Here is a 25,870-nt window from a genome sequence, read left to right on the forward strand (position 1 = left end):
TCCCTACTTGAAAAAGTTTCAATTTTTTTTCCATCTCACATCATCAACTATGGAGTGTGAATGAAGAATGCTAGAAAACTAAACACCTATCTCATGATTGTGGTACTTTTGTATATAGTTCCTATTGTTCATGTTTGAATTTTAAGTAACCTAGGGCAATTGGTCACTTGCATAGCAACACGATTTTTATTTATATTAAAGACGCCACTTATCCAATTCACAAAAAACCTATAGCATCCAAATGGTTTACATTATCAAATACAAATAGGATGGGTCGGTTGACAGATTTAAAGTCAGGCTAGTAGCTAAATGATTCAATCAATTGGCTGGAATTGACAGAAAGTTTCGTTCCTGTTGCAAAAATGATAATTGTCAGATTGTTTATAGCTATAGCAGCTTCCAAAGGATGGCCAATTCACCAATTGGACATCAACAACGTATACTTGCATAGGTGCATAGATGAAGAATTGTATATGTTGCCCCCTCCTGGCTATAACAAAGTCACACAGAACCAAGTTTGTCAACTCAACAAGTCTTTTGTATGGTTTGAAGCAATCGGGCTGCCAATGGAATAAGGAATTCACAACTAAACTTTTTCAATATGGATTTGCTCAATTTGCAAATGACATTGCCTATTCACTAAAAATTCAAATGTCCAAATTCAAGCATTAATTGTGTATGTTAATAATATACTAATAATAGAAACATGTGAATAAGACATTATTGCCACCAAAAACTTCCTAGATGATCAATTCACCGTTAAAAACCTTAGCCCTGTAAAATTCGTCCTCGGATTGCAGATCGCTCGTTCCTTTTCTAAAATTATACCTAAGCCGATATAAGTACATTCAAGATATTATCAAAGACGCCAAACTTATAGAAGCAAAACCAGCTACTACTCCATTACCAAGGGACACCAAATTGATGTTTGATGATAACAGTCCACTCTTACCAGATCCTAAAAGATATTGCAGACTGATAGGGTGCTTACTCTACCTCAATCTCACAAGACCGAATGTAACTTTCCCTATTCAACAACTCAGTCAGTTCATGCAACATCCCATGCCATCACATTTGGATGTTGCACTTCAAGTTTTAAGTTGTATGAAAGGTTGTCCTGACCTTGGGTTATATTACCCATCACTCAATTCTACCTCCCTTCAAGCATAATGTGATTCTGATTGGACTGCTTATCAAGAGTCATGCAAGTCTGTCACTAACTACTGTGTATTTTTAGGAAGCTCTCTCATCTCATAGAAGTCCAAAAAGCAATCCATAGTAAATAAATCCTCTGTCGAGGCAGAATATTGAAGTATAGCCAAAACCGTATGTGAGTTATAATGGATTTCCTACATACTACAGGACTTCCACATATCTCTCTCAACCCCATTGACTCATACTGCCATAATAAAGCTACCCTCCACATTTCTACCAACTCTGTTTTTCATGAGCTTACCAAGTACATTGATATAGATTGCCACATCATAGGAGATCAATTTGTCAAAGGCTTTGTCAAACCCATACACATCTCTTTGAAACTCCAACTCACTGACGTGTTTACTAAATGCCTCGGAGGTCCCCTTTTTCCCTTTCTCATCTCCAAGCTGGGCATGGTCTCTCCTTCCCATGCTTCAGGTTGTCCGGGGGAGGGGGATGGGAGATGATGAAATATTGAAGAAACAAGGACATGAAGATATGAAGAAGATGGACAAAATGGTGTGCATAATTAATTGAAATGGTGCAGATCGAAAACCAAAAAAAACGACGTTGCTCACGATAAACAAGTCAGTTGCATAACGCGTGAAATTTGTTAAAGACGTTGGAACTGTTGCTTTCTGTTATGAGCAGAACACATGAAAAACCATTCCAATAAAAAATGAGAAAAATTTTCAATCTTCGCTGTTTCAAATCTTTTTTAATTTTATTCATTCTAGTATAAAATAATGGTTTTTTATAATAAAAAATAGAGGTTAAAGCTATTTATAGTATACAGGAAAATTTTGAATTTTATTAATAACAATTTTAAATTGTGGTCAAATTGTTAAATTATAATATTATTTATAAAAATATAATATTATGTATAAAGAAAATTTAAAATTTATTTATAATAATTTTTAATTATTATCAAACTATTATCTTAACAACCTTAGGGCAATAAATACATATAAACACTAAAATGTTAGAAAAGATTTGGATCATCCAATGGTAGGCTTTTTAGAATTTATTTTTATAATTTTCAATGCTATTTTGATAAATTTTACTCTTGTAATTTTTATTTTTTTTTTAATTTTCTTTATTTAAAATTTATAAACACAATTATTGATCAAATATCAAGAATTATTCTGTTTGTCACCCATCATGGTGAATCAAAAGCAAAATTGGACTACTTTCGAAATATTTTACTTATTTTCCTTTATGAGGTTTAATAGATAATGTTAAAAACATGATGGTGGGTTGGCTTTATCACGAAGCATCTTTGAAGCTTATCTCCTCCTAAACTCTTCCATTACTAAGAAAATTTACTATTTAATTTTTATAATATAAAAAATTTATTAATTAATTTATTAATTTTAAAAAATTAAAAATTTACTAATTAAATTTCTATTAATTTTAACTATTAATTATTATAGAAATATCTAAAATTCTCTTAATAGGATTAATAGTAATTTTAACAATACTGAAATAATGATTAATGAGGCTTTTTATAATATAAAAACCAAATAAAATAATAAAAACATTAATTATTAATTTTTATAAAATTTATTAATAAATTTTTCGCATAAATTAAATGAGCAGAAATATAGCGACACGTGAACAAACGATTCTCTTATTACTTTGAGGTATAAGCAACCTTAATTAATCATTTGATGCAGTGTGCAGGTTAATTAGATCACCAACATAAAATGTCAAATAGTTAATGGTGGTCCTCACAAATCTGACCCCAACTATCGTGGACGTAAGGAGGGTAAGGAGTTGCTGTAACTCCTTATTAACCATAACTGGAAAGGTTCTCTCAAACCCTTTTTGGCAACAGTAAAGGGAAGGGACCCTCGAACCTACTAGCTTGCATTGTCTCAATTTGGTGCTTTGTCAAGCGATTTGATATATATGGGCAGTTAAAAATTTATTTAGGTTGGATTTACATATATCTATAATATAAATATATTGAGTATTTCTACGAATTTTATTTTTATTTTATATTATAAATAACAAAATTTTTCGTATGTGCAAATGTATATATGACCACATTTTTTTCATGCATGCTCTACACTGTAACGTTTTGAAAATCGGACCGTTACCGGTGTTAGGACCCAGGTCGATTTAAGGTCGTCGGAACCCGTAGCAAGCCTGCTATATTCTCTGTGTACCTGTACAATCCCATACATTATCATACATTTTCTATCAAAATATTTAGCGGATTTCGACATTTGAGATTCCACCGGAAAGTAGAATTCTGATGCCGGACTCGAATCGGATATTATATACACGGTGGCTTTTGACCTTTTAATAGTATTGAAAAAATTTATCACTGTCTAATGGCAAAAAAAACTTTCATAGTCTTAATTTATGATAAACTCAAAATTTGAATAAATAATAAAATCCACATGAAAATTGATTAATAGAATAGATTAAAATGTTACTGAAATTTTAAAACATATATTAATCAGTTAATTTATTAATTTTAATTATTAAATATTATAAAAAATTTAAAATATTTTCGATTCAAATAAATTAATTAAGAAAATATTTACAAAATTAAAGAATTAATTAATAAATTTTCTTATATCTTATAAATTAAGTAATAAAACACTTAGATTAAAATAAATAAAAATAATTAAAATTTTAAATTTTAAAATATAAAAAATATATTTTTCATAATTTAAACATCAACCAATAATTTTTTTCAGAAAATTAAATAATACTCTCTGTGAAATATAATTTTTATCCACTTTATTTTTTATATATAGAAAAAAATATAATTTTTTTATTAACTTTTCAACTATATTCATTTTAATATATTAAATTTATTAAATATTAAGAGATTTTAAAAAATAAAAAAATAAAAAATTAAAATAAGCAATTTATATATTATTATAATTTAAAAAAATAGATAATAATTTTAAAATAATTAAAAATAAAGATGGAGAGTTTTTTTTTTTTTTTCAGGCAAAAGACCTCTTTAATTTTCTGATAAATTTTAAAAATATTAACTTAAATTCTGATAAAATTTTTTATCCATCAAACTCTTACCTAAATAATATTGATTAATTAAGTAAAAAAAATTAACTCTCATCCACCCTTATGTTGAATGGACAAATATCTCTCATTTCTATCCCAAATTATTTTCATTTTGAAAAGTTCATCACCTTTGCGTAGAGAACTAAGTAAGGATTCGTTAAGTTATCATAACTCCATATTATTCCCTGCTTCCATCAATATTCTCATAATGAAGTCTTATTTTCAAAATTTTTATCGACCTAATCAAATTTAAGTCTACAAGAGAAAAATAAAAAAGATTCTAATGACTTATAAAACATACCATCAAGAATTAAATAAATTCTTAAGAAAATCAACTAACTCTAAATATTATAAAAGATAAATCTCAAAATAAAATTTTTCACAAAAATCAAAATAATTAAAAGTGAAATACCATAAATATGTTACAAAGATTAGGATTTCAATTATGTAATGTGATAATTCAAGATTCACAAATTTTATAACTATTCATTATTCGATACCAAAAATTATTTATGTATACGAATATATAAAATATAAAATGAAAAAATTTAAAACACGAAAAAAAAGACACACCAAATATGAAAATAGAATTGATGTGAGCGGATTCATCAGAAAATAAAAAACCTTCCATATTTAGGGGTGAGCAGTATTCTGTTTAAACCGAAAAAATTGATCGAATCGAATCGATTTAAAAATTTAATTCGATTTTTTATATATTTCGGTTCGGTTCGGTTTTTAATTTCAAAAATTTCAGTTATTTCGGTTCGATTTGATTTTAATTAAAAAAAATCAAAAAAATCGAACCGAACCGATTAGTGATAATAATATATTTTTTCAATAATATAGAGAAATTAAATCATATTAAAATTAAAATATTTTAATTAAATTTTAAAATATTAAAAATAAAGTGTAAAAAAATTATTAAAAATAGAAACCGATCAAACTGAACCGAATCGAACCGAATCAGACCGGTTCGGTTCGATTCAGTTTCTGACCAAAATCTGTTCGGGTTGATTTTTATAAATACTAAAATTTCGGTTTTCAGTTTATTCGGTTCGGTTTGATTTTAAATCGAACCGACCGAATGCTCACCCCTATCCATATTAAAGAATTGAAAAAAAAAATAAAGGAAAATGAAGATTGTGGTTGAGGGGAAGAGATATTAAATTATTTGAGCTTGGAGCAATTTTTGTGAGTGAGAGAAACATTATAATGGCTAAATTAATTTAATTTATCAATAATTATAGTTTAATTTCACTTTACTATTTAATTGGATTTTTTGAATTAAAAAATTTATATAGTTATTTCGAAATTTATTATTTTTTTAAATTAAAACTTACTTAGATTTTTTGCCCCCAGTAAATTTACCCATAACGCGGCGGCGAAATTCCCATCTACCCCAATCTCAGCAACACGGGTGCCTCTCTCTCTCTTTCACATCATCGTCTCCGTCAATCTCTTGTCACCTTTGCTCTCCCTTTCTTTCTCTCCTTCTCTGAACCACTTGTTTATCTCCCCTAAGTTTAGATGTAGCGGCACTCATCCGCAAAATATCTCTTGCTCTCACTTCACTTCACTCTTACTTAATCCAAATTATCACCTAATCTTGATTAAGCCGCTCGCATTTCGCTTCTCTATGCTCTAATTCATCACAATCTCAGCCCGTCGGTGTCAGATCCGAGCCCCGTCCCCTCCAGATCCAAGCGCAAAAGCCTCTGTTCAATTTTGTTTCTCCAATGGAGGAGGCGCTGGAACTGGCGCGTGCCAAGGACACCAAGGAGCGAATGGCTGCAGTTGAGAGGTTGCACCAGCTTCTAGAAGCTTCCACGAAGAGTTTGAGTTCCTCCGAAACCACTTCTCTAGTCGATTGCTGCTTGGATCTTTTGAAAGATAATAATTTCAAGGTATCTCAAGGTGCTTTACAGGCTTTGGCTTCGGCTGCCGTGTTGTCCGGTGAGCATTTGAAGTTGCATTTTAATGCGCTTGTCCCCGCCGCCGTTGAGCGGTTAGGCGATGCTAAACAACCAGTTAGAGACGCTGCCAGACGGCTCTTGCTCACTCTCATGGAGGTACTTACCTATTAATTGTATTATGTGCTTATCGTTATAATGTTTGAGGGCCGACTATAATTTTTACTTTTTGTTATTTTTTCCTACATTGTTTTTTGTTCTATTAGTTTACTTTATTTCAACACACTGTGTTGGATTTATAGTTCTAATTGGAGGAAATGCTGATGAGTAATTACCTGTGGGTCTCTTTAGTTTAAGTTGTCATTATTGCGTGCAATTTGTGGAGAACTGACGAAGAGGGGAAAGAGCTAAGCATGCCTTAGTTCAACAGAGTGAGCTAAAATTACTTCACAATCGAGCAGTTACCGACCTGAACGATCTTCCTTTGAGTTGCCCTTATTCACTATACAATCTCGGAATTATAATGGCACTTGATAATCTGGGAATTGAAATCCACTATATTCCAGCGATACTGAATTTCTATAAGGAAATAAGTATAATTCTGCACGTGATAAAGTTAATGTCTTCAAGTCAAGTCCGCAAGTTGGTATTTCACTGCTGAAGCCTGAAATATAAATTCTTTCTAGGAAATGCAAATATGTCGTCTGTGAATTGTTAGGGCTGCATCTCAGTTGAGTTGAGCCTAGCAAACTATCTCAGTTCTTATATTCTAAATAGAATTTGAGCTTGAACCAAGTTTGAGCTTCATATCAAGCTAAGCAAATTGTTCAGGTTTGGCTTACTATATTCTTGACTTTCTAGTGCGCTCTAGCTTGTCCATAAGCTTAATCAGTGATGGATGCAGCATTTTATATTTAGAGGGTGTCTAAATATATACTTAACAATTAAAATCAACCTTTCAAGTTTCTATTAAAACTCTAGGGGGCTAAACATGGTAATTTATTAAAAATGAACAATAAATTCATACTTAATCTACTTACATTTAAAAATTAAAATTTGAGGGGGCGGCAGCCCCTGCTAACCCCTCCTGTGGTCAATCATTGAGCTTAATAAACTAGTTTATAGTATTAATTTTGATATACTTCCATCCAATACATTATTCTATCTCAACAATGCATATTAATAGTAATTTTATTTGCTCAAAATTCATTTACTACACGTTTCTTGTTTATTTTATTTTATTTTATGTAATCATGTATGAGAAGTATATCATAATCACAGCCAAGGCATGCTGATCAATATTAAATGTGAGAACATTTTAGAACTATTATTTGTGGATGCAGGCATGAGTGTTGAGCACAAAGTTTTTCAATATTTCAATACTTCAGGACATGGGTACACCTCTATCATCGAATAGTTGGGGATTAAGGTGTAGTTGTTTGTTAAATTTAGGTCAGGCCTAACTCAGCAAAAAACTAGCACAAGGGGCGTATCTAAGACTCTAAGACTCTAATAAGGAGCACATAGCCAAATCAATATGGAATTCAACACATACCCATGCACAGGGCTACACTGGAGTGTGAAGTATGGGAGGTCTAACATTAGTGGGAGGTTATGATGCCATGCTAAATTTGGGTCAGGCCTAACTCACCCCAAAAGTTAGTTCAAGTGGAGAGAAGTGTTCAAAACCATTATAAGGGGCACATAACTCCTATTTCAAACTGATGTAGGATTTAATATTGTTGTTGTTGTTGTTGTGAATACTCTCTATAATCTAGATATGATAAATACATAGTTGATGTTTGGTTAATGTATTTAGGTATGAGTAATTTTCTCTTTTTGTATATCTTGTTCTTGCTCAATGCCTCAGTCGTTACTTTTTGGATTATGTAGTTTTATCAAAGAAGTGATTGACGTCGTATTGGTGTTGTGCTTAAATGGAAGCTTGTGCATGTTTGTATGTGTGAGTTTTTGGGTTTCATAAATTGCCAACTCATACAAAAGTTTGAGCGCAAGCGTTTCATGATGTTGCTTATTAGATATGGCAATTCATATAATTTATGTGCTACTTTACTTAAAATTATGTTTCTTTATTCTTTGTGTTTAATATACTTAGATATCATTGAATCTAGAAAAAAAAAAAGAGCACATGGGATTTGAATTAATATGTCTTTGTTTTTTGTAGGTTTCTTCGCCAACAATCATTGTTGAGAGAGCAGGCTCTTATGCCTGGACGCATAGAAGCTGGAGGGTTCGTGAAGAATTTGCAAGGACAGTCACATCAGCAATTGGCCTTTTTGCAGCTACTGAGCTTCCTCTTCAACGGGTTATCCTCCCACCGGTATGATCAATATCATTTCTTTATGCTTAACAGTCTTTTTTTTTGTATGATTGTTCAGATATCAAGAAAAATTGACTTTTTTTTCTTTTTTCCCCCCTTCCCCCCAGATTTTGCAGATGTTGAGTGATCCAAATCCTGGTGTGAGGGAAGCTGCTATATTGTGTATTGAGGTTAGTGGCACTTGCAGCATGGTTGTTCTGTATTAGCTTAACTATTTAAGCATTTGTTAATTTTGATATGAATTCTGGTCAGATTAATCCTACTATTTATCTTTCAGGAGATGTATACACAGGCAGGGCCTCAATTCCGTGATGAACTTCACCGTTATCATCTTCCTATGTCTATGGTGAATGTCTAACTGATATTGTCCTTGTTCCTACTTGGTGTTTTCTTTTCCATATTTCATTGGATATGCTAACATGGGCTAGTCAGTGTTGGTTGGGTCTGACATGGTGTTAGATGAATGTTGCATTTTTTAAATTCCATCTCTAGATCAGTTAGTATTCTACTATTTCTTAACAAATGAGAAGTTAAAATCACTTTATTTCTAATTTTTATAGTTCACTATATGAGTGCAGATGAAAGATATTAATGCTAGACTAGAGAAGATTGAACCACAAGTACGCTCTTCAGATGGACCAACAGGTAATTTTGCTACTGGTGAGATGAAGCCTATGACCCTTAACCCCAAGAAAAGTAGTCCAAAGGCCAAGAATTCTGCAAGGGAGATGTCTCTTTTTGGAGGTTAGCATCATTTTATCAAGAATTTTGTGGATATTAGAGATTGCTTGGTCAATGTCTACAAAATTTACAAATTCCAGCTATTGGTTTGATCCATTGGTGCTAGTTTCCTGCATGCTTGCATGTATGCATCTATTAGAAACAATAATCCTTCAGCATCTTGTATTATTCTTTTATCCTGTTTAATGTGCCTTTTGTCTTCCTCAAGTTCTGGTTTTGGAAGTTTAATTGATTTTATGTGCTCAAAGAGTAGCATGTTGTTGGGAACTTTTGATATGTGGAGTCTGGTCATTCTCTATTTCTTTCTGAAAGATGAAAACCTGTACTTAAGCTTACATTTGTAAATTTCAGTTTCCATGTTGCAGAAGCATTTGTTGATTGGTATGAAACTTTGTTCAAGAGATATTTCCATTTTCTGCTGAAATAAGAAAAACTGTGATAGATTGCATAAATTGGTGTTGATTTCAATTTCAATTTTATGCAGGAGAAAGTGATGTCACAGAGAAGCCCATTGAGCCAATTAAGGTCTACTCAGAAAAGGAGCTAATTAGGGAAATTGAGAAGATTGCTTCTACATTTGTTCCAGAAAAGGATTGGTCCATACGAATAGCTGCCATGCAGAGAGTTGAAGGTCTTGTTTTAGGAGGTCTGTATTTTTTTTCCTCTCCTTCTTGGTCTCTCCTAATCTCTGACATTCCCCCCTGTTGAACTATTATTTGATTTAGAATCAATGATTGTTAGTTTCATCCATGATGCATGAGTGAATTCTGCTTATTAATGTGTTTGGCAAAACATTGAAGCAAAATTCTGATTAAAGGAAGCTCACATGTGGCTTATTAAAGAGGGGTTTTTATGGAAAAAAGGTGTTGGAAAAAATTTTATTTGTGAGGGAGGGGTCAGAAGAAATTATTTGTAAGGTGGGGTGGAAGTTGCCATGTCAGCAATGGGACGAATTTAGGTTGTGCCAGATATCAGACAGGTGGAAGAACTTAAAATTAAAAAAATTCTCTCGCTTGACAGAGAATTCTCTACGCAAAGGAATCTCTTCTAGGCAGGGACTTCTCATCTAGAAGAGATTCCTTTGGTAGATAATTCTTTGCCAGACGAGAGAATTTTTTTTTTAAACTGCCTGTTTGGCAGGCAGCGTAACCTGCTGCCTGTTAGATAGTTGCCGCGTTGTTGACATGACAACTTTCACTCCTATCTCACACATAATTCTTCTGCCCCCTCCATGACAAATAATTTTTTTTAACACCTTTTTCATAAAAAAGCCCTACTAAAGAAGGAAAAAGGGACACGAGAGCTTCCAGATGCAATGATTGTCAACTTAAAAGATGTGAATCAAGATGGACTTCTTGAACAATAGTGGTTTAAGAGTAACAGCTCCCAAAATTGAGGTTCTGGAAAAGCGAACATTATCTAATTTAAGCTGGTTACAAGCTGAAAATTAGTTAATCAAATTATGTTAAAAGGGTTTTTAAATTTATTTTGGTGTTTGCTTTGCCTAACATTTAAGAAATTTTCTTCATTTAGTTAGCGCACAGGATTATGCTAATTTTTTTTAAAAATATGTTTCTCCAATAAATGCACTTTTTCTTTGCTTTTTATTTCGACATAATTGATAGATAATGATTATAAATATACTTTTCTTACTATTTTGTGCTAAATATGGTAGTTGATTGTGTAATTTCTAGTCAACTCTTGCAAATAGATGCATTTGGTGCACTTTCTGTTCTTAAAGTAAAATGGTGCCATAATTGACACAATTGTTGCGTTATGTATATACAATCATGATTCATGACTGCAATTGCATTTGTGACTGTTATTCAGTTGACGGATAGACTGTAGTTATTGGTCACGATTAATGCTACTATTTTTTTCATTATGTGATGGCATTACACGAGTTTTCTTTTCTTCCTCCCTTGTGTAGATCTGCTAGTGCAGTTGTGATACTTGTGAATTGTTTCCCAAATGATTCTGATGGTGTTGTTGAATATTGCAGATAGTAAAATAGATCATGTGGGTTAGCAGGGGTTGTGGGGCCACTTGAATATGGGTTGTAAATTCTGTTTTTATTGGTGCCTGAGGGTATTAATTCTCTGTTATATGTCATGCAGCTGGCTATTCTATATGTTTTTGCAGCACTGTTCATTCATTCCACTTGGTAGAGAACCTTGATGTCTTCCCCTTCTTCATGTTCCTTTTGCATGCATTCGATGCATTGTTTCTTTAGTGCACAACATCATCCCTATAGCAATATGTTGACAGGAAACTATTTAAAAGCTCCTATTTTGCCAGTGATTGCTTTTCTTTGTCTTGGAGGCTTGGAGCTGTAAATGATGCTGATTCACTATTCTATGCAATGCTTTTGCTGATGTTCTTTTTTACTTCCCTTTTCTTTTGTTCTTTAACCTGTTTCGCATGCTTAGAGGAATCTATTGTAGGCTGTCTCATGCATTGTCATTTCTTTAAATTTTTTTTTCTCCACGAACAAATATTGATGATATCTGCACATCAGGTGCTGCTGATTACTCATGTTTTCGTGGACTTCTAAAGCAACTTGTTGGCCCTCTAAGCACACAGTTATCTGATCGAAGGTCCAGCATAGTAAAGCAGGTGATCATGATTCTCTTTTGTTGCAGATAGTGAGTCATAGATTTGTCCTTTTGAGAGATAGCCCATAATTGCTATAGTTTGATGTTGTACTCTGCCTTAACTTGCAAAAGACTAACATTGTGGAAGTCATTTTTTATATGATGAAATGATGGCATTAGGAATAAATGTTGAAGAGTAAGCGTCCATAAATTGTCTACTACTACAACAGCAACAACTAAGCCTTAACCTTAAACTAGTTTGGGTTGGCTATATGGATATTTTCCGTCGTTCCGCCTATTTGAGACTAATTTCGCACCAATACATTGTCCAATAGAGAAGCAAAAATCGAATCGCCAAAATTGACCTATGCATATCCATCATATTGATGAGTTTGGACCTTTCAGATGTTTTATTACTGAACTCAACCTACAATTTTTCATAATGGAGCTCAGTTGTTGGCATATAGGAGTTTAGGAACTTCTCTTGTGAATTTAATAATAATGTACCATGTTCTCACCTTGTTTACTGTTTTTTGCTTGCGGTTCTTTCAATTTGAATTTTTTTGTAGTGCTGATATAGAGGTTGTATGCATTGAATAATTTAGTACTCAAGGTAGCAATTGAACCTCCAACTGCATTGCTTTAGGCTCTGTAGTTTTAAAGGTAAGAAGGCAGATGGTCAATAGACCTCCCTTGAAAGAATTAGGGACAGTCTTAGCACACCAAGGCTATCGTGCTTAACTTCTTTTGAAATAATAAGAATCTTTTTGACTATTCAAAGAAAAGCACATTCCTCCTGATCTCCTTGTAGTTGTTGCTGTTCAGAGATGTTCCTGCCAATCACCAGTTCTGCAAATGTTAAAAGGTGTTTTGGAAATTAAATATGCTTTGATGATGGATTGATCTTGATTCTGGACATTAACTTGAGCAAGCACCGAAATGCAGTATCAGAAGATGAGGATCCTAATACAATTTAGGAATTATATTTCTTGTAGAATTAGGAAATTTAGGGTTTTATTATCTAGGAAGTTTATTTTGTTTAGCCTTTATTATTATTATTATTATTATTATTATTTCCTAGTTTATGTTATTTAATATTCCTAATTAGAGTTGAATTGTGGTTTCTATTCCAAATTGATTATGGTTGCAAGCTTTATAAATATGGCTAATTTTCTATTATTTTAGTAGCTTTTGATTATGATAATTATTTGAGAATAATACCAATGAGAATGAGTTCTCTTTTTCTCTAAGGATTTGTTTATTGTTTTGTTTTTGTTCGCCTTTGTTCTACAACACTCTGGATGCACAGTAGTTGTCAACTAACATTTTTCATTTGTTAGAACCTTATGGGAGGGTGTACTAAAAATGCAAGACTGCCCCCTTCTATAGAACCTTGTTTGGTTTCAATTTCTTTCCACAGGCTATTTGAAAATGCTACAAAATGCTATTAAAAAAAAGAGCAGTGGCAAAAATAGTTGCTGCCATCTTTTGTACTTTGTAGCTTGAACTAGTTGGATAGGGTGCTTTCAAGCTTTGGCCCTAAAAACTGTGTAATTAGTGGTGTTGAACTCAATGGCTCATGTTTATTTTTTCAGTTTCCATAAGATATATGAGGCAATTTATTATTATTTCTAAGACAAATTTTCATTTCCAAGGCTTGCCATCTGTTATGCTTTTTATCAAAGGAACTCTTGGGAGATTTTGAGGCGTGTGCTGAGATGTTCATTCCTGTAAGTTCTTCTTCTTCTTCTTCTTCTTCTTCTTCTTCTTCTTACACACTGTATAATATACTTAAAAACTTCTTTTTTTTATGTGATGATAATCAGGCTCTTTTCAAGCTGGTTGTGATTACTGTACTTGTAATTGCAGAGTCTGCAGATAACTGCATAAAAACGGTAATTCCCCCCTCCCTCCTCTGTCTTTCTCTCTCTCTCTATATATGCTATTAAATCCTTCTCTGATTTCAGATGTTGCGCAACTGCAAAGTTTCCCGTATGCTTCCTCGCATAGCTGATTGTGCAAAGAATGATAAAAATGCAGTACTTCGTGCAAGGTAGGGCCACATGGTTTGTTCTCTTTGGGAAGTATTGCCTTTGTTGTTATTATCTAGTTTGAACTTTTCATCATTTGTCTCTATTTGCATTGCAGGTGTTGTGAATATGCATTACTGATACTAGAATATTGGGCTGATGCTCCAGAAATACACCGCTCAGCTGATCTTTATGAAGATCTGATTAGGTGTTGTGTTGCAGATGCAATGAGCGAGGTATTTTTTTTCAGAATTCTGCAACTGTTGTGCTAGCAGTGAAACTTTATTAAAATCAGCTTAATATGCAGTTAGCTTCAGGGAGATACCCTGTAAAGGGACTGCAGTCCCAAAACGTTGTGGCTTAATTATTGTGGAAATATAATTTTTGTTGTTATATTTCATAATAAAGATTACAACTTATTTATATATAAAAGACGGTATCTAAACAGAAAGGAAAATCAAGTCTATGATTATACAATTCTAAAATTAAGCAACTAACCCATCTATCAATATTTACTTCCTATATTAATATATTTACTTCCTATAATCTATAACACTCCCCCTCAAGTTGGAGCATAAATGTTAATCATGTCCAACTTGTTACATATATAATCAACTCGTCCCATACAACTTAGCAGACACCAAATTTGTGAACCCAACTTCTTCCAATAATTGACGTACTCACAAAACTTCACAAAAGGTTTTTGCCATGACTCGACATTCAGGTTCAGCACTAGAACGGGAGACCACATTTTCTTAGCTTGTAAAACGCCTTACACACATCATAAATACGAGAAATATTCCCTTTGGCAGAATATAGAAATTCCAAATGCTCCATTAATTCTTTAACAAATTCAGAATGATTAATAAGATTAATTACTTTACTGTGAATAACATTTCGAATCCGTGAACAATACTCAAACAGTACTCGTGACTCGTGAATAGTACCCTATGAACAGTACTCGTGAACAGTATCCGATGAACAGTACTCGTGAACGGTACCCGATGAGTAATTCCTGTGAACAATACCTGATGAGCAGAGCCCTAAGTCTTGAAATGTTACCCTTTATGGATAACCCAAATGAATAGAGCTCTAAATCTCTAAATGTTAGCCTTATGAGTAACCCAAATGAACAGAGCCCTAAGTCTCCAAATGTTACCCTTTATGAGTAATCCAAATAAACAGAGCCCTAAGTCTCCAAATGTTACTCTTTATGAGTAATCCAAATGAACTGAGCCCTAAGTCTCCAAATGTCACCCTTTTATGGGTAACCCAAATAAACAGAGCCCTAAGTCTCCAAATGTTACCCTTTTATGGGTAACCCAAATAATCAGAGTCTTGAGTCTCCAAAAGTTACTCTTTATGGGTAATCCAAATGAATAGTATCAAAAAAAGCCTCCACCCAACACCCAAACGAACCGCAAATCTAACAAAGGAGCTGTAAGGCCGTAAGGTGAACAGTGACAAACAAATATTATCCTAGATGGATAACACAAAAAAACAAGAGTCCTAAGTCTCCAAAAATTTAAGACTTGACGAGAGAAAAAAAAATAAATCTCTACGAACCTAGCTCTGATGCCATGTAGAAATATAATATTTGTTGTTATATTTCGTAATAAAGATTACAACCTATTTATATATAAAAGGAAAATCAAGTTTATAATTATACAATCCCTAAAATTAAGCAACTAACCCATCTATCAATATTTACTTCCTATATTAATATATTTACTTCCTATAATCTATAATAACGTGCTACAGGTTTTTTATGGATTTAGTAGGTGAAATTATAAAGTTTGGAGGCTGTAATACAATTACTTGTAGAGCTTAATTTCAGTAACTGTACCTGTTGTGGTTTGTAAGGAGCATGTATGGCCTTGTTGGACTTCAGAAAAGTCTTAGGAGCATTTCTTTTCCTTCTTTATCGTCTCAAAAAAAAAACAAAAAAATGCAAGGTTATCTTGGAGGTGTGACTAGAAGGACATGAAGATGCTAGATGTAGGTCAAGCCCCACAAGGGAACATTGAACTAAACTTGTTGACTGGATATTGTTGGCCAGGAGAGAAGAGCTTTCTTATGTACTTCATTCACTCAAATAATGAGAAGGCCTGGAAATCACAGAACTCTGTTATCTGGTTATGTTATATCTTAAGTGGAGCATTTTATCTTAGAGGACTAACCATTATGCATTTCCTTTTTGCTAGCTCTTTTGGTTCTTAAATAGCATTATATTATGCAGCGTACCAGGTTCTTCATTTGCTTTTACCTTTCCTGCAAAGGAGCACCACTTACCCATCCTGCAAAGGAGCATCACTTGTTCATTATTGTGTTATCAGTTGCTTTTTTTTTCCTAAACTTTTTTTATTATTTGGTGTTATTGCTGTATTTTCTTTAGTATAAGAATGTTTGAATACTTCTGAAGGTACTATTTCTGACAGCTAATTAAACTGTAGAAAACTGTTGAGAGCTTCTTCGTATTGTCAGGACTAGATCTAGAATAGTTTATGATAATTTACTGTGAAGGTACTATTGTCATTTTTCATGTGGTGTCGTTGAAGGAACTGACTCTGAGTTGGTAGTTCTTGAGATGTTGCCTATTTTCCATTATTCTTCATTATTCTCCTTCCTTTTAAGGGGTTCCTTAATGGGCTTTCCTTGTATATATTCCTTGTTCTCTGATGACATTGTCTGTGATGCTCCAACAATTAGGAATTGGAAAAAGAGACTTTCTTTAGTTGAATGCATATGATTTGCTTTGATGAATTTGGTCAGTTATAAACAATGAGAATTCTCGATATAGTTCCTTAAATTCTTCTGTAACTCTTTAAATATTCTAGATGTGAAAATCTATAATGTATCAATTGAAACCCCTGTTACATTTTTTAACCTTAAAAGTTATTGTTGCCACAACGTCTATTGTTGGATATCATCTTCAAAGGAGTGATAAATATTTTTAATGTATGTAACTTGACAGGTGCGATCAATTGCAAGAATGTGCTATAGAATGTTTGCAAAAACTTGGCCAGAGCGTTCCCGCCGCTTATTTTCATGTTTTGATCCTGTAATTCAGCGGGTATATCTTTTTTCTTTTCTTTTCTTTAAAATCCTAATGGATATATCTACACCACTTTATTGCTAGTATTTTTTCCCTTATTTGACTATGTAATAATTTCCATGTGCAGATTATTAATGAAGAGGATGGGGGCTTGCATAAGCGACATGCTTCTCCTTCCCTCCGAGACAGAAGTGCACAGTTATCATTTACCTCTCAAGCATCTATTCCTTCAAATTTACCTGGATATGGAACGTCTGCAATTGTTGCAATGGATAGAACCTCAAGCTTGTCCTCTGGAACATCTCTCTCTTCTGGCTTGATGTCTCAAGCAAAGACCCTAGGTAAAGGTGCTGAACGTAGTCTGGAGAGTGTACTGAATGCAAGTAAACAGAAGGTCAATGCAATTGAAAGCATGCTTAGAGGTTTGGAAGTATCAGACAAACAGAATCCTTCAGCTCTTCGGTCATCTAGTTTGGATCTAGGTATTGCATGACTTTGCCTATGAAAATTTACCCTTTCATTAGATAAATCAATTTATGATCTCCAGTATATGTAAAATTTTCAATAATGTGGCCACCATACCCCTAGTAAGTTAAATTTTGAATCATTTGGTGAGCGGTGGAATTTCTCTTATTGTCACTAGTGCAGGAGTTGACCCTCCATCATCTCGTGATCCACCATTCCCTGCTACTGTTCCAGCTTCTTATCATCTCACAAACTCTCTGACTTCAGAATCAACTGCCACTAGCATCAGTAAAAGTGGTAACCGCAATGGTGGCCTGGTTTTGTCTGATATTATCACTCAAATTCAAGCTTCCAAAGATTCTGCTAAATTATCATATCAAAGTAGCATGGCAACTGAGACTTCCTCTGCATTTTCATCATACTCAGCTAAGAGGGCTTCTGAGAGACTCCAAGAAAGAGGTTCCATTGAAGAGAACAATGACATTAGGGAAGCTAGGAGATTTGCAAATCCACATGTTGACAGACACTATTTAGATATGCCTTACAAAGATGTAAACATCAGGGATTCGCAGAACAGTCACATTCCCAACTTTCAGAGGCCACTTCTAAGAAAGCATGTAACTGGACGAATGTCTGCTGGGAGGAGAAGTTATGACGACAGCCAACTCTCATTTGGGGAGATGTCAAATTATGTAGAAGGCCCTTCATCACTCACTGATGCACTGAGTGAGGGACTCAGTCCAAGTTCTGACTGGAATGCAAGAGTTGCTGCTTTTAATTATGTCCGGTCTTTGCTGCAGCAAGGGCCTAAAAGTATTCAAGAAGTGATCCAGAACTTTGAGAAGGTAATGAAATTGTTTTTCCAGCACTTGGATGATCCCCACCATAAAGTTGCACAAGCAGGTCTTTCAACACTTGCAGATATCATTCCCGCCTGCCGAAAGCCCTTTGAGAGTTACATGGAAAGGATCTTACCTCATGTTTTTTCTCGATTAATTGACCCCAAGGAACTAGTTAGGCAACCTTGCTCAACAACTCTGGAAATAGTCAGCAAAACTTACAGTGTGGATACTCTCTTACCAGCTTTGCTCCGTTCACTAGATGAACAGAGATCACCGAAAGCAAAATTGGCTGTTATTGAGTTCGCTATCAATTCCTTTAACAAACATGCAATAAATTCTGAAGGTTCTGGTAACACAGGCATTCTAAAACTGTGGTTGGCTAAGCTGACGCCGCTAGCCCATGATAAAAATACTAAGCTCAAGGAGGCAGCTATCACATGCATTATATCAGTTTATTCCCACTATGATCCAACAGCTGTCCTTAATTTTATTCTTAGTTTGTCAGTTGAAGAACAGAATTCACTGAGACGAGCCCTTAAACAGTACACTCCTCGTATTGATGTGGACCTAATGAATTTTTTACAGAACAAGAAAGAGCGACAGCGTCCTAAGTCCTCTTATGACCCATCTGATGTTGGAACATCTTCAGAGGACGGATATATTGGCGTGCCAAAGAAAAGTCAGTTCTTTGGAAGGTATTCTGCTGTTTCCATTGATGGTGATGGTGGCAGGAAGTGGAGTTCTACCCAAGAATCAACCCTGATCACTGGAAGTATTGGCCAAGCAGATCCTGATGAAACTTTGGAGAACTTGTGTCAGAATTTTGAGAATAGTTCTAGTGTTGATATTCATAGTTCAAAAACTACGGATTTTTCTTACATGGTCAATTCTAACCTACAGAATGTGGAACCCCAGGCTTGCCTTCTTGAAAATGTGGACAAAAGCCTAAATTTGGAGAGTTTCTCTACTCGTCATCTGGATGTTAATGGATTGATGAATTCTGAAGCTTTGGTGGGTGCTGAAGGCATTCAGCATGAAAATGATGACTCGTTGGACTTGGACCTTAATCATCATAAGCCTGGAGCTGTAAAGATCAACTTTTTTTCAGATTCAGGTCCTAGCATTCCTCAAATTCTTTACCTGGTGAGAACTGCAACCGCAATGATTTATTTTCTTAGTAATCAATTTTCCACTAAAATAGAGTGAAATTTGTTTATTTGGAGAAATTTTAATGCTGTATAAAAAACGGACATTTTGAAGATCTTGCACCTTTTGTAGATTTGTAATAATAATGATGAAAGTCCTGCAAAGCGTGGTGCTCTTCAGCAGTTAATTGAAGCATCTATCGCTAATGATCACTCTGTTTGGTCCAAGGTATGCTCATTTTTATATTTCCTCTCCATCTCGCTCTAATGCCCCCCTTCCCCTCAACACCAACACATTTTTCATTCCTACTTTATCTAATGTTTCTTAACGATCTTTGTTAAGCAGTTATATTCTGATTTTGAATAATTATGTTGTAAAAAAAATTTGATGTAAGTTAAGCAAGTCTTATGCATGAAAACACAGTGAGAGTTTCAGCACATACACAATGACAATCGTTATCTATAATTAACGAGATTATAATTTATAACATAAAACTCTATAACATAATAAGATTATTTTGTTCTATTATAAAACGTGTTCTAATTAGCTAAACAATAATTCTATATTTTTCAAAACATGTATTACGATTCAATTTTAATCTCGATTTTCAAAATGAATATTTCATTTTTTGATTCTGAGTATCGACTTGTCAACTATGCTGTTTTATGCTATCATGTAATATATAAGGCTTTGGATAATTATTGTTTCGTGTCTAGAAAGAAAAGGTACAGCAACATTTTGAATACTTGACATTCTCATTGCCTATGAACTTGCATGCCAATTGAATTTTGTTTAGCCAATTATCATGTTTGAAAAGTACACTAGTGTGAGAAGATTTTTTTTCCCCTTTTTAAATGTTAGTTTGAAAGAAATAAAAGTCAAGCCACAAGGTGGTGGTATTTCTCTATAATTCAATTCTACTGTCAAATTATCGAAATACCTTGATAGTCCATCTTACTATCTCATTCAAGATAAGAATGATAAAGAAGATAAGATATTTTTACATTATGATTTATTTCAAGGAAGAATTCAGTTGAATTGATCACTTGAACATTTATTCCAAACATCAGAATTCTATTACAAGTTGAAATGAACTCTTGGATATGATATGTTCCAATAGCTGTATGCTGATGGTAGTTCTATCATTTGCAGTACTTCAATCAAATTTTGACAGCTGTCCTTGAGGTGTTGGACGATACAGAGTCCTCAATCCGGGAACTTGCTCTTTCACTGATTGTTGAAATGCTCAAAAACCAGGCATGGTTATTAGTTTTTAGAACCAAACCTTTGCATGTTTTGCAATTTTGTTTTGATTTCAAAAGATAGTTACAATTCTGTCCAACCAGTCAAAATGAGAATAAAAGATAGTATTTTATCAACAATTTGATTAAATTAGTAGTCAACATTTATTGCAAGTCATTCCCCATTCTATAATCAAGTTTTTTTTTTAATTAAAATTTATGATAAATTATTATTTTTGTTCCCTTTTGACTGAAGTTCTGAAACTAGAATAAAATTGCTAAAATCAAAAGGTTTTTAGAAAATTGCAAAAGCAAAACAAAGGTTTGGAGCTTTTCACATTTAAGCCTCATCTTTTGTTAATTTTCCAAGGGTTATAATAATCGTTACCAAGAGCTTTATTTTTTCTGTTGCCATGTTTACAGAAAAGTGCCATGGAAGATTCAGTTGAGATTGTGATCGAGAAGCTGCTTCATTTTATGAAGGATGCTGTTCCAAAAGTAACTTTTTTTTTACTACTTTTGTAACTCTTATTGTGCATTGCTTTCTCATCTAAAGCTTTCTGTTTAATCATATTCAGGTTTCTAATGAAGCTGAGCACTGCCTGAGCATCTTGTTATCACAGTACGACCCATTCAGATGTTTAAGTGTATGTGATGGCACCTATTTCTGAAATATCTTTGAAGAAAGCTGTGTTTCCTTGTCAACTGGTTTAAACTATATATTGAAGCAACGCATTCAATAACTGATTGCAGGTCATTGTCCCTTTGTTGGTTACTGAGGATGAGAAAACTCTGATTACATGCATAAACTGTTTGACAAAGGTAAATATTGCCTTTGGACACATTAATCGAATTTGGAATCTCCAAGTTTCAACATGTCATACTATTTTATGCCTGATGGTTTGCATGCACATTGTCACTGTTCTGTAAATTGCAATTATAATGATATAAAGAATTAGAAACATTTGAGCCCTTTGTTTCCTCTTCAGCTCGTGGGCCGGCTGTCACAAGAGGAGCTAATGACTCAGTTGCCATCATTTTTGCCTGCTGTTTTTGAAGCTTTTGGAAATCAGAGTGCAGATGTTCGCAAGGTATAGTCATATGGACTAGTTTTTGTTTGCATGAAAGTCATTCTTACTTAACAAACTGATAGTTGATAAGAAAATACCTGATTAAACGATTCTTTGGCAATAACATTGTCCTTTGTTGTGTGGTACAGACTGTTGTTTTTTGCCTGGTAGACATTTATATTATGCTTGGGAAAGTATTTTTGCCATACTTGGAGGGGCTTAACAGCACACAGCTGCGTTTGGTGACTATATATGCTAACCGGATATCACAAGCGAGAACAGGTACCTCTGTAGATGGTAGCCATGATTAGTTTTGGTTTGTTGAGGTTGTAATTGTTGGTTGTACCTGTAGATGGTAGCCATGATTAGTTTTGGTTTGTTGAGGTTGTAATTGTTGGTTTCGGGTATCGGCTTATTCATTGTGTATTTTGTATATTTGTGTGAATGCATGTTCTTTTTCTTTGATATTTAATTTCTTATTCTTTTATTTTCATACATCCCTTGTGTTTGTCATTGGTTTTTGAGGGAAGAGTGGTTTGAGTGGGGAACAGATTCTTTTGTACTATTCTGCAAATATCGTAACCAATATTTCAAAAACAGCCTTAGTAATATGAGAGATGGAAATGTTCTGTTTGCCCCATCCCTTGAGAAAGACTTTGTCCTTCATAAATGTTGGTGGAATGTGGTCATGCTTGGATCGATATCAAAGTAGAGACATTTTTATTGGAAGATATTTTGTTTCAGGGATAAGAGTAAGGACAATGGGCTTTAGCTCATTAGCACTGGAATCATTTTTTTAGAGCTGAGATCTGATTCAGAACAATTGGAAAAAAAAAAAAAAATACACGAGCACTTCTCCAGAACATTTATCCTCTTGTCGCAGTATGATATGTTACTGTCATAACAAGCTGTACATTTGAATTCAGATGAAAGTCTTGAAATGTACACGCAGCTCGGAAACGGAGCAAGGGCCATGTTGGTAAGTCGATTGATCTCAATTATCATAAGAAAGTTGGTATTACCTAAAAAGCTGTCGACTATGGATGTTAACCAAATGAATCGATTGCCTATTTTCACGTGAAGCCGTTTACTGAAATCAGATCTGCGGGCTGTTTAGGCCGGTTGGAACTATGAGAGGGTTTTATTTTAATTATTTTAAAATGGTTTTTCTACGTTCAAGAGCATATACTAAATAAAGGATATTGCCTGTCAAAAAAATTATCACGAGAAAAGGGAGGGAGATCACTTAAATTTTTAAGATAAAAATTATTTTTTTACTTCACTTTCTCTTAAATATGGTTTTGGTCTTCTTATTACATGGGTCAGGACCAATCTATCTGGTCTTTTAGTTTTGACAAAAATATCTGGTCATGTTGGATGCATCAAAAGACTCGGTGAGTCAAAGGAGCCGAGTCAAAGGAGATACAAGCTCGAAGGGTAATCAAATCAATCCAAACTCAACAGAGAAGTCAGTCCAATCCAGAAGATGATCAAACGGTCTAACTAATCGATCCACTGTGATACTTCGATTACAATTGAAATACTTGGATTGAAAAAAAAAAAAAAAAGAGAAAATCGATTACAATTAAAAAAAAAGAGAAAAGGAAGAGATCAATAGTAACAAAGTGAAAAAAAGCTTGATGCATGTCCAGAAAGAAGGAAGAGCATTACAATCACAAAAACAAAACTAAGTCGGGACAATAGAAAACACACACTAAAATCAGATTCAATTACGATCAATTATCTATTAACAACCAACAAGCCATAAGCACAATAAAAGAAGTTGGAATCATCTATTAACAACCAACAAGCCATAAAGCACAACAAAAGAAGTCGGAATCTTCACCAACAGGACGACCACATTAAAAGAGAGAACACGAGCCTTCTTTGGACAGTGAAATATGAAAATTATTTTTATTTCTATTTACCTTTTTATTTTTTTATTTTATTTTTTTGATATCGACTTTATTCTCTTCAAATAGTATAAATTTGACCAACCATGCATAAATCTATCGATTATTATTATAAAATATATGACCTTTAAAAGTTTTAATACGAAAGAATTTATGAGCTAATTTAAAAAAAAATTATCGGTTCTTCTGCCTTTTTTTGAGCTCTGAAAAATAATGTGATATTTTTTCTGAAGTTTTTTTTTATAAGCCATACTAGAATAGTCCACGTCACTTTGCAATACGTATCTTTTTTGAAAGTACAATTAATTTTTTAAAAATAAATTTAACTACATTTTTATACCTTTATTTAAAAACCAAATAAATTCAATTCAAATTTTTTAGCTAATTAAACTCAATATAATATTATTTTTTAATAATAAATATTATCTTTTAGTAATTTAAAATATAAAAAATTTAGTAATTTAATTAACATAAAAATCAAAAAATACATCAAAATAGTAAATAATTTTTAAAATTATAAAAATTTATTATTAAAAATAATATTTTTATTATTAAAATAATTTACTATTAAAAAAATAATATTATATTAAATTAGATACTTATTTGTTCTTAAATAAAAGTATAAGGGTTTAATTAGAAAAAAAAAAAGTTGTGTTTATTTATTCCTTGAGTAGAAATTTCATGGCAGGGATGCTGAAAATCTAAAACATTACTGAAACTCTCTCATTCTCAGATCTTCTTGTCATTTCCTCCATATTAGCCCCCTGAATTTCTATAGTGAGAGGCAATTTGCAGGAACTTGCATTGTCAAACAATGAGCTGTGGAAGACTTTGGTAAGTCTCAGTGCTGGTTAATGCTTTCTAAGCTGCATTCAAATAGTACTATTTTCTTTTTCCATAGAACTATTTATTGAAAATTTGTAGAAAAAGATATAGAAAATAAATAATAGATGAATAGAATATTGCTTGAGGCGTAATAATAATCACTGTTCTTAAGGATAATTTGCCTATGATTGCGTATCCTCCAGAATTCAACAAGCCTTCTGAATTACAAGTAACCCAGGAGCAAGAACAACAATAATTAATTACCCAAAAATAGAGAAGAAGCAGTATAGAGATTGTGTGTACCCATACACTCCTATTTATAGTGTTTATCATTATTCAAATCCACAATATCAGATAAAAATATTATTCAGTTAAGATAAAAATTTAAGATATCCACAATATCAGATAAAAAATTTGGTTTAGTTAGGATAAAGATTAAAATAATTTAAAGTGAAAAAAATTTTTTTAACCAACTTAAAATCTATAACTTATTATAAAATATTTTTATGATTCGTTTGAAATAATTTGTTAAATATCCAACACTATTGTCATGATCATGTTTCAGCGCAGTGCTTATTGCTCATTTTTTGGATCTTGATCATATTTCTTTAGGACAGGGACATGTGATTGATCTTAGATTGGCTTTCACTTTAAACTTGTCTATTTCTTACATTCTGCTCATGTTTGTTCCTTAATCATTATCAATGAGCAATGGCCTCGACCGAGTTGCAGATAAAGGTTTTGTTTAAATGCACTTCTTGTAGATGGTGATCGGATTTACAGGATGGCGCAGAAGGGAATTCTTCAACGCTATGGTGTCGACACCCAAGATGTGGACAATGGCAGGGCTGCATTAAACTTGCTTATTGGCAATACTTTCAATCTTATTATCATTGATATTAGCCCTCCTGCCATTGATGGACGACCTGAGGTAATAACTGTTCAAAAGAAAACAGTCTCATTCTAATCTTCTTCTACTTGTCATCAGTTAAAGTTTCTGTGAATTTTACTTGTGCTATGTTATCCAAGTCCAAGCTAGGATAATTCAATTGGGTAGTAGTATCATTAAATTTTATTTTTACAAATAATACAAGTATTATTAAATTAATATTTTATAGTAAACTTTAAATATATGTTATATTAATTTTTAAAATGCAATTATAGCAAAAATTATTTATTATAATATATTATTATTATAAGAAAATAATTTTAAGATTAAGAGTTCACTATATATTTATATGATTTTGTTTTTGCTAATTATACGTTATATTTGCCTTTAAAAATCTATCTCACCTTCCATTTCAAAAAAAAAAAAATCTATCTCACCTTGAATATTTGATTTGTGCAGCACAAATCTTCCTCACATATATTTCCATTATGTGAAATTGTTGTGTTACCCACCATTTTCAAATTGTATATGTGAATTTGTTGAGAATAATGATCGTTTAACTAGTTTTG

General features: G+C 33.0%; 1 protein-coding gene across 2 annotated transcripts; it reads left to right on the top strand.

Annotated features, from left to right (window-relative positions):
* The first annotated feature begins 5,616 nt into the window (after positions 1-5,616).
* LOC110629117 (CLIP-associated protein) lies at positions 5,617-22,141 on the top strand. 2 transcript variants are annotated; one of them, XM_021776026.2, is made up of 21 exons: positions 5,621-6,308; positions 8,335-8,490; positions 8,598-8,660; positions 8,768-8,836; positions 9,069-9,234; positions 9,716-9,877; positions 11,750-11,847; positions 13,481-13,555; positions 13,652-13,720; positions 13,793-13,878; positions 13,974-14,091; positions 16,830-16,928; positions 17,038-17,392; positions 17,559-19,360; positions 19,496-19,591; positions 20,516-20,620; positions 21,028-21,102; positions 21,183-21,251; positions 21,358-21,426; positions 21,594-21,695; positions 21,824-22,141. In XM_021776026.2, the coding sequence occupies exons 1-21, from the start codon at positions 5,976-5,978 to the stop codon at positions 21,983-21,985; spliced, it is 4,329 nt and encodes a 1,442-aa protein (XP_021631718.1). In that variant the 5' UTR covers positions 5,621-5,975; the 3' UTR covers positions 21,986-22,141. The 2 variants fall into 2 exon arrangements, 1 of the variants encoding a protein (XP_021631718.1); XR_006348313.1 differs by lacking the exons at positions 21,028-21,102; positions 21,183-21,251; positions 21,358-21,426; positions 21,594-21,695; positions 21,824-22,141 and having other exon boundaries at positions 5,617-6,308; positions 19,478-19,591.
* The last annotated feature ends 3,729 nt before the right edge of the window (positions 22,142-25,870 follow it).

The sequence above is a fragment of the Manihot esculenta genome, chromosome 13, assembly GCF_001659605.2.
Source record: "Manihot esculenta cultivar AM560-2 chromosome 13, M.esculenta_v8, whole genome shotgun sequence".
In the NCBI taxonomy this organism is placed as follows: Eukaryota; Viridiplantae; Streptophyta; class Magnoliopsida; order Malpighiales; family Euphorbiaceae; genus Manihot; species Manihot esculenta.